At 53.6% G+C, this 8,978-nt stretch overlaps 5 protein-coding genes across 5 annotated transcripts; 4 read left to right on the top strand and 1 right to left on the bottom strand.

Moving 5' to 3' along the window:
* Window positions 1-357: 357 nt before the first annotated feature.
* Window positions 358-1,185, top strand: MAM_00867 (Acyl-CoA N-acyltransferase; the record flags this gene model as incomplete). Its single annotated transcript, XM_040819666.1, has 1 exon — window positions 358-1,185. The coding sequence occupies one exon, from the start codon at window positions 358-360 to the stop codon at window positions 1,183-1,185; it is 828 nt and encodes a 275-aa protein (XP_040682931.1).
* A 540-nt stretch (window positions 1,186-1,725) lies between these two features.
* MAM_00866 (40S ribosomal protein S5) lies at window positions 1,726-2,646 on the bottom strand (the record flags this gene model as incomplete). The annotated part of the gene is made up of 3 exons (XM_040819665.1): window positions 1,726-2,043; window positions 2,208-2,391; window positions 2,507-2,646. The coding sequence occupies 3 exons, from the start codon at window positions 2,644-2,646 to the stop codon at window positions 1,726-1,728; spliced, it is 642 nt and encodes a 213-aa protein (XP_040682930.1).
* A 398-nt stretch (window positions 2,647-3,044) lies between these two features.
* MAM_00865 (Ribosomal protein S25) lies at window positions 3,045-3,548 on the top strand (the record flags this gene model as incomplete). The annotated part of the gene is made up of 3 exons (XM_040819664.1): window positions 3,045-3,047; window positions 3,185-3,446; window positions 3,526-3,548. The coding sequence occupies 3 exons, from the start codon at window positions 3,045-3,047 to the stop codon at window positions 3,546-3,548; spliced, it is 288 nt and encodes a 95-aa protein (XP_040682929.1).
* A 2,197-nt stretch (window positions 3,549-5,745) lies between these two features.
* On the top strand, window positions 5,746-7,171 carry MAM_00864 (ADP,ATP carrier protein; the record flags this gene model as incomplete). The annotated part of the gene is made up of 4 exons (XM_040819663.1): window positions 5,746-5,784; window positions 6,072-6,093; window positions 6,227-6,549; window positions 6,608-7,171. The coding sequence occupies 4 exons, from the start codon at window positions 5,746-5,748 to the stop codon at window positions 7,169-7,171; spliced, it is 948 nt and encodes a 315-aa protein (XP_040682928.1).
* A 587-nt stretch (window positions 7,172-7,758) lies between these two features.
* On the top strand, window positions 7,759-8,208 carry MAM_00863 (CENP-S complex, centromere protein X; the record flags this gene model as incomplete). Its single annotated transcript, XM_040819662.1, has 2 exons — window positions 7,759-8,100; window positions 8,161-8,208. 2 exons carry the CDS (start codon window positions 7,759-7,761, stop codon window positions 8,206-8,208), a joined length of 390 nt encoding a protein of 129 aa, XP_040682927.1.
* Between the last annotated feature and the right edge of the window lie 770 nt (window positions 8,209-8,978).

Raw genomic sequence — 8,978 nt, 5'->3', positions numbered from 1 at the left:
CAGCGCTGCATCTGATGCCCTATATCTCGTCAGCTCCAGAGCCATTATATATGTACGTGTATATGTATATATATATAAGTGCAGACCGGACATGTCCTCAACTCTGGTAGGTCGGGTGTCCTCACCGATCAACGTCAGCGATCATCATTTAGGCGGGGAAACGTTCCGCGGAAAAGCCCGCCCTCTTTTACAACGGCATCCGAATATTCCGACTTTGTTCTTCGTCTTCTTCTTCTTCTTCCACTTTCTTCACTCACTTGCCCCCAACATTTCCCCTTCCAAAACCCTCCCCCCCCATTCTCTCACAAGCACTACACTACACGTCGGCGTGTCATTCTGTTCACTCTGCGCAACAAGATGGGCACACCCTTCATCTCGATGCTAGAGCCTAGCAAGCTCGAGGGCCTGGAGCTGGGAAAACCACACAGCGAGCAGCCAGCAGCCATACCCAAGATCTTCATAGACGCCATGGAAGTGCGAGAGATGGTCTTCGTGCAAGAGCAAAACGTGCCTCTGGAGAATGAGCAGGACAGTGACGACGCTCGATCCTGCCACTGGGTAGTGTACGCCAGCGTCAACAAGACGGAGGAAACAGAGGTGCGCGACGAAGACGGAAATGTCATCCAGCCACGCAAAAGCTCGACCCGAACAACACCCATCGGAACCATTCGCCTCGTCCCCTTCCCCCACGCACACCACCCCAAGATTGGAGGTGAATACCGCAACGGCCAGCTGCTGCAGAACGAGACGGAGAGGCAACGCTGCCCGTCTGATACCAGCGGCCCCCTGTCCGCGAATTCCACACCAGACCGCGCGACATCCTTCCACGACGGGAGGGAGCCGTACGTGAAGCTGAGCCGGCTGGCTGTTGTCAAGGAGTACCGGGGAAATGGCCTCTCCGGGCTCCTCATTCAAACGGCCCTGTCGTGGCTAGCAGCCAACCCGACCTTCTTCGACCCGAGCATCACCGAGTTGGGCCTCGAGCAGATGGGTGCATCGACCGAGACAGAGATACCCAAGTGGGGTGGTCTTGTATGTGTCCATGCCCAGGAGCACGTTGTGGGAGCCTGGGCAAAGTTGGGTTTCCAGGTCGACAAGGGCATGGGCGAGTGGTGGGAAGAAGGGATCCCTCACGTTGGCATGTTTAAAAGGTTGCACATTGGTCCCAGACAGGTCCATGTTTAGGGGGACCGGGATGAGTGCTACTAACGAGTCACGATGTCTGATTGTCGTGTTGCATAAAATTCATCTTTTTCCTCTTCTTCCTGTTTTTCCTTTCCTAGACGTTCCAATAGACAATAGACAATAGTCCCTGCACTATTATGTCATGGTCAGCGCTGCTGAATGTCGGCTCCTGTGTGCAATTACCTGCAACCAGTGGGGAGTGGTTGAAGAATTGAGCATTTTCATCATGACAAGATGTGGCGTCTATCTTCACGCAAGTGGTGTGATGGAGGAGCGATAAAAAATCATTTACACTCTTTTCTCCGAGTCACTTTTTTTTTACTTCAAGACTCTAGAGCCATTGGTGAAAAATCCATAGCCGTTGCGCGTTCCCAGACCCGAAACGCACTAATGCAATTCTTCAAGGATGCCAGAACCACGCCATACAGACCCAGCCAGCAAAAAATCTCCCCGTATTCCCTCCACCACCTTTCCCTTCTTTCCAGACAATACCAAATAAATCCCTTTTCCCTTCTTCTCCGGAGCAAACAAAAGGGTACTTTATCGGTTGCTCTTGGCTACTCGCTCCAACTCGTCCTTCTTCTTGATAGCATAGGAGTTGCTGCTGCCCTTGGCGGCGTTGATGAGCTCTTCGGCGAGGCACTCGGCAATCGACTTGACGTTGCGGAAAGCGGCCTCGCGGGCACCGGTGGTGAGCAGGGCAATGGCCTGGTTGACACGGCGGAGAGGAGAAACATCGACAGCTTGTCGTCGGACGGTACCAGCGGAGCCAATTCGGGTTGAGTCTTCACGGGGACCGCAGTTGACGATGGCGTCGACGGCGACCTGGATGGGGTTCTGGTCGGTCATGAGGTGGATCTAAAAACCGTCATGTTAAACTGTGATACTCATATTTCCAACTGCTGTGCGCACGCATTGGATGGAAGGAAAACAAAAAAAAAACCAATCATGCCTAACAGCATGGTATGGCTTGACCGTTCATTTGCAGGGGTAGTAGTCGCGGGGTTAGTAGACGGACGTACAATTTCGAAAGCGTGGGCGACAATACGAACGGCCATCAGCTTTTTGCCGTTGTTGCGGCCGTGCATCATGAGCGAGTTGGTCAATCGCTCAATGATGGGGCAGTTGGCCTTGCGGAATCGCTTGACGGCATATCGGCCAGCAGAGTGGGTGACATAGACGGGGTTTCGCAAGGAGATGTAGTCACTACTCGCAAACAGAATCCATCAGCATTCGATTTCTGCACTGGGCCCAGCAAAACGTTCGGCCGACTTCCTGGGAGAGACCAAACAAAGCAAACCGGCATAGTATCGTAACATACGTCAGAGAGATGTCGCGAACCTCGACATCGTAGTCCCACTTGTTAAACAACTTGATGTTGCCGACCTCCTTGACGACATCCTTGGGAAGGACGCCGGAGACGACAGTGTTCTCGACCTCGATATCGCCACCGTCGGACATTTTGGCTGTGTTGCAGTCGAAAATATATCCTCGATCTGGCGGGCGGACTGCGGGTTAGTATGACAGGTTGGCGAGACGGTTGGGTTTATTTTTTTTTCGTCAGGAGGTTCAGAGGGATGGACTGCGTATCTTTCGCCTGTGAGAGACTAGGACTAGGAAATTTCGGTGGTGGGTGGGCCTGACGAATCAGATTGCCCAGAATATTCGGTACGCAACTCTACGCACTTGTTGTGTTAGGGCAAGTCTGCCCTGGGCGAAACTCCAATCTGACTGCGTAACGGGGTGGGGGCCCGCTTCGCCCGCTGCTCCCAGTGGGAATGACCATGGCTTCACGGTGGTAAAAAAACCATCCCCCTACTCCTCCACACTCAAGTCAACGTCAAGCACAACTGATCAAAATGGTACGCCAAACGAAATCCCCCTACCCCTGGCCCCCAAGCAGTACAGTATCTTCGCCATGCGCCTCAACGTCGGGCGATTGGATTTTCCAAAGATATCGTCGGAATGCTGATGCAGGATTTTGCTCGCGAGCTTATAGGCGCCTGCTGCTGGAGCTAAGAAGCAAAAGAAGAAGTGGTCGAAGGGCAAGGTCAAGGACAAGGCGCAGCACGCCGTCCTGCTCGACAAGACCACGTCCGAGAAGCTCTACAAGGATGTCCAGTCCTACCGTCTGGTCACCGTCGCCACGCTTGTCGACAGAATGAAGGTCAACGGTTCTTTGGCTCGCAAGTGCATTGCTGAACTTGAGGAGAAGGGCCTTATCAAGCCCGTTGTCACGCATAGCAAGATGAAGATCTACAGTATGCACCGCCCTTGATACGCTGCTCGAAACGCCAGAGACTAGTGAGACGTGGGGAAAAAAAGCTGACTTTCATTTAGCCCGTGCCGTCGGTGGTTCCTAAATCGGTCGAGGTAGAAGCGTTGTGTGTGTCTGGAGTAACGGTTATCTGAGTGGCCTGCAACCATCGCAGCAAGCCATCAAAGTAGGCGGTTTTTTTTTCTCACGACAGATGGAAAAGCCTGGTTGGGACAAATTCATGCTCGGTATTATACCATACCTGGGGACCGGAATTGTGCCATAGCATATGACAACGGAATGAAAGACGTTGAGAAAACGTTGAGACAATATCAAATTGCGCCTTTCCCGCTGTGTATATGGCGTCTCATGTGATTGTACAGTTCGGCATGGGGGAGACTTGTGGTGATGCCTTCTGTCCTCTGCTCTGTAAGCTGTTTGTCATTTGCGCGCCAGGCACTCACTGTTGGGTTGTTCGCCAGGCAGGCGGCCGATTGACCCTAATGAACTGCTACATTGGTCATCCACCCACATGTCATGCTCTGTTGACTTTGATCATAGATGACGTCGAGGAAGCTTCATCAACCTAGGCTTTGAATTTGCATGCCCATATCGGTTTTTATCCCTAGGCAGGGAGTGGATAGGTCGGAGACAGGGAGCAAGTCTCCCATTGTACAATACTGCTCATCTCGCATAGTTATTGCTTACAATGTCGGGAACAAGCGGCGGACGCCGGAAACACTTCTCATCCACAGTAAGAGTGTTCTGGGGCAATCACGGCTGTGGCTGAAGAAGGGGTTCTAGGTTGTAGAATTGTCCTTGGGTGTATGTGTATGTGGTGCAAAACGAATGAGCCTAGTTCAAGGGTGATGAGGGAATCAGAGGGATAAGGCGGTTGCGCACTTAAATCTGAGGCCTGTTGTTTTCTCGCTGGCAAGATTCTCCAACAAGAGATCAAGCCTCTCTCGAGCAGACTTGTCTCCACGAACGCTTGGGTTATGAAAATTACGGCTTGTAGGCGTTACCTGGAGCGTTGTATCGACCGACAAGCTGTTTTGTCTCCCAATGTGACGTTCTTCCAGAGCCTGTCGGAGGAATGAGTGGTGGCACGGCTACTGCCAATAGCCAATCTGCGGACAAGTGCGAAGGACTACCTAGATATCGTAACAAGTGCCTACATACCTCTGAGTAAGTAGGTAAGTAGTAAGTAGGGGGGGGGGCCTGTAGGCTGTATAGAATATTCCGCATCTTGATTCTTGAATCGATTGGCGCAGAGTGGGTTGAGATTGAGCCGCGGAGGCTCCATGTGGCGCGGCTTGAGTGCTACACAAGTGCCATGCATGCACAAAGCACAGAGCCCAGGCATGTGCTTGCACCCTCGCCGCACGGAGTCTCCTTGCCTTCCAAAGTCAGTCATTGGCCCCGGGGAACATGGAGGAGTACCTACTCAAGTACTTAGGTACTCCGTAGGAAGCATCTTGCCATCAGGATCAGGGGGAAAAAAGTCAAGTTTGTTTAGCTCGCCCTCACCTCCCGAGGGCAAGTTGTGGCTTTTGGCTCAGGGTGACAGTCCTCCAGAGGACTCCGTGCCTTGGGAGTCTGGAGAACGGAGTATTCCGCAGGAGCATAGGGATGAGCAAGAACAACGAAAGAAAAAAAAAACCCCAACTTTCACGTTCCCTAAAACAACATGGCCGCTGTCAGTTGTCCACGCTCGCCATTGTCGCGCCGCTGGCACCGGCTGCAACAGGTGAGAAAAAATCTCGGGCTGAACCGGATCTCAGGCGCGAGCAGTGCAACCAGCCCGCATGCCGGTGTGCCTGGCAAGTACTCTCCGGCGCAGACACGCCCACGTTTGGGCCACGGCCATCCCCACAAATACCTCGCGGCTACTCCGTACAGCGTTGGTAGTCCAGTTCCCCGTACTCCGTACCTCGGTGCTCTTGCTTACCCCTTCGGGCCTGAGGCTGCCAAGAACCACCAGGTCGCTGTTGCCGTGGAAAACGAGGGAGAGGCAACGAGGTACGGAGTACTACGCACGCCGTATGGTCTCCGGTACGTCCTTGGGTACCTGAGGACCCAACTGCTGGCCTAGCGCCGCCCGGGTAGATTGGCTCAAAACCAGTCCCCGTGCTGGCTCCGCCGCAATTTTTTTCCCTCTCCCCCCCCAAACCCGTCCGCCAGCCGGTGCAGAATTTATTTCGCTCGACTGCCCGTACACGTTCTTCACTCTCCTTCTCTCCTCCTTCATCCATCTCCCCTCAGTCCTTTGTCTCGTCTTCAGATAAAGTACAACCGTCGAAATGTCTGGTGAACAGCCTCAGAAGGTCTTGGGCATGCCGGTAAGCCAACCCTGCCCCTTTGCCGCGCTCTGGTCCGTGAGATGCCGCGCTTGCGATAAGGGGTAGCCGGGCCAGAAATACAAGAGGATGTTGTGATACTCAATTGGCATGCCTACCATCAATTGGATGACCGTGTCGCGGCCTTGAAATGTCGCTATTATGGTCGCCGCGTCGCATTCACCTCGTTGTCGTTGTCTGCGCTGTCCTCTTTTCCGTCAGACGGCCATCCCGGGAGGAAGTTTTCATCATGAACTTTGCGTATGCTAACTTATTATGTGTGTTCACAGCCCTTCGTGGCCGACTTCTTGAGTACGTCTCCTCTATGTAGCATTTGCGGGCGCGAGACAATTGGTGATGCAATCACCTTCGTGCCGCCAGGCGCCGATTCCCCCTTTGAAAGACGAAGAAGAAAAAGCCTACTGTCTGCTGACTGTCCTCACAGTGGGTGGTGTCTCTGCCGCCGTCTCGAAGACCGCCGCTGCCCCCATTGAGCGTGTCAAGCTCCTGATCCAGAACCAGGATGAAATGATCAAGGCTGGTCGTCTTGACCGCCGCTACAATGGCATCACGGACTGCTTCAAGCGTACCATGGCCGATGAGGGTGTCATGTCCTTGTGGCGCGGTAACACTGCCAACGTTATCCGATACTTCCCTACTCAGGCCCTCAACTTCGCCTTCCGCGACAAGTTCAAGAAGATGTTCGGCTTCAAGAAGGAGCGCGACGGTTACGCCATGTGGATGGCTGGTAACTTGGCTTCTGGTGGTGTATGTTGGATGCTGATTCTTGCTCATGTCTAGATCAAGCTGCTGACGACACATGCAGGCTGCTGGTGCTACTTCTATGCTCTTCGTCTACTCTCTGGATTACGCCCGTACTCGTCTTGCCAACGATGCCAAGTCCGCCAAGTCCGGTGGTGAGCGTCAGTTCAATGGTCTTGTTGATGTTTACCGCAAGACCCTTGCGTCTGACGGTATTGCCGGTCTCTACCGTGGTTTCATGCCCTCCGTCGCCGGTATCATCGTCTACCGCGGTCTGTACTTCGGCATGTACGACTCCATCAAGCCTGTCCTCCTGGTCGGTAACCTCGCCAACAACTTCCTTGCCTCCTTTATGCTCGGTTGGTGCGTCACCACTGGTGCCGGTATTGCTGCCTACCCTCTTGACACCATCCGCCGTCGCATGATGATGACCTCTGGTGAGGCCGTCAAGTACAAGAACTCCTTGGATGCTGCCCGCCAGATCATTGCCAAGAACGGTGTCAAGTCCCTGTTCAACGGCGCTGGTGCCAACATTCTCCGTGGTGTCGCCGGTGCAGGTGTGCTCTCCATCTATGACCAGCTTCAGCTCATCCTCTTCGGAAAGGCCTTCAAGGGCGGCTCTGGTTAAACACCTTTTCCTTAATCCCTGTATAGACTAGTTTGCGCCGGAGAGATTTATGCCTGGTGCGCAATCGTGGGCCTGATGCGATGACTGCCGACGGATAAAAATGGAGACGGGTATTCTGGCAGAGAGGGAAGTTGGGACAAAGAAAAGGTTCCTTGTGTTTCTGTGCAACAGATGCTCTTTGCGGGTTAGACTAGCATCGGCACGGCGTATTTGTCCTTCGGCTCTGCCGAGCTGTTTCTAGGTCGCTGTAATTTATACATCAATGCAATTTCCCTTGACGTTATCAGGACGTACATTTCATTTCTGTGGCGATTTCTCAGGGTATTCAACCCTTTATAAATGCGAATGCCGTCTGCTCTATTGACGGTACAACCCATCGCTTTTGATTTCGGAGCCGCCGGATGATTGCGGTCGGCCTGGTTTACGAGGTTGATGACTAAGGCTAGTGGTATCTCGTCCAACCTCGTGACGCGTCGTGCTTCCTACATGATCCTGTCGTCACTCTGCGCAAAAACTGGCTTCAATCCTGCTTCAATATCTAGGGCTTGTTCCTAGTCCATAGCCGGGTCCGCCATTGGGGCTGTATCATGCCTCCAAGAGGATCATCAATCCGTGGCCGGGGACGGCCCAAGGGTACCACGGACCGGAGTCAGTCGACCGAGTCGGCATCCTCAGAAGCCAGCGACCCCTTCGAGTCTTCAGATGACCAGGCCGAAGCCCAGGAAGCACGAGGAGACGCCGACGACGCATCGCCGCCGGAGAAGTCAATTCCCAAGGACCTGCTGACCCGCATCTTGCATGAGTTCTTCGCCAAGGATTCTACAAGAATATCCCGCGATGCGAATGCGGCGGTGGGCAAGTACATGGATATTTTCGTGAGAGAAGCTATTGCAAGAGCAGCTGTGGAGAAGAATGCAGGCTTCTTGGAGGTAAGGTTTGGCTTGTTGGTCTCACGCGTCCGAGGTCGCGACTGACGGCTTTGCTTGCAGGTGGAGGATTTGGAGAAGATTGCACCGCAGCTGCTGCTGGATCTGTGAAAGGCCGGCGTCCTTGCGGTCATCTGTTTCTGTTCTGGTCAATGCAGCACTCGCGCGGCGTGGATACCAGTCATTTTCTGGGCGCCCGGTCAGCGGTTATTGACCGGCAGCACGATGCGCCTTGTCGGCATGGTGATGCTTCGGCGACGCCCTGGAATCACGATGCACCGACGGCGATTTTTGGGGTCGATTTCTATGGGAGCAAAGCTGCGCAAAAGGCAGATGCCGCGGAAAACGAGTGCAAACGAAGGATGCGTAATGTCCATGGGTGTCGCAAGCAACATCAGTTCAGTGAAACATGGAGCTTGTTGCGCCGTTTCCTTTTGATGCCTGTCGCCATTTACTATGTGGTCCCGAGTCTGCTGGCCTCTGAGAGGAGCCAAAAAAATGTTTGATACGTTTGGTCCAAATTTATCCAATCTCTGGATGGAGGCTGATGACTTCAGACGTGTCTCAGCCGTTGTTGGCGGGAAGGATGCCGAGGGCGTGGAGGTTGCAGAAATCCACCTACTGTTGGACTCTGACATCGGAGGTTTGAGCATTTGAGGCCTCGTGTTATTACGGCGGCTGCAGGGTTAGGGTTACGAGGCCACGACATCTCCTAGGCTCCAAACACTGCACATGCGGACATGGCTTTCCTATTTCTACTTGGAATGCGCGCCCAGTTTTCGATCAGTGATTTCCATTGCAAATGCTTACCCGCCTGTCTGCCGGATTCTCTCCTGGGTGCAGCGACCTGCGGCGGCTTGCTCGGGAATGAAACCGGGGCC

This window comes from Metarhizium album (assembly GCF_000804445.1).
Source record: "Metarhizium album ARSEF 1941 chromosome Unknown scaffold_1, whole genome shotgun sequence".
Taxonomy (NCBI): domain Eukaryota; kingdom Fungi; phylum Ascomycota; class Sordariomycetes; order Hypocreales; family Clavicipitaceae; genus Metarhizium; species Metarhizium album.
This window is presented reverse-complemented; position numbering and strand designations above follow the sequence as displayed.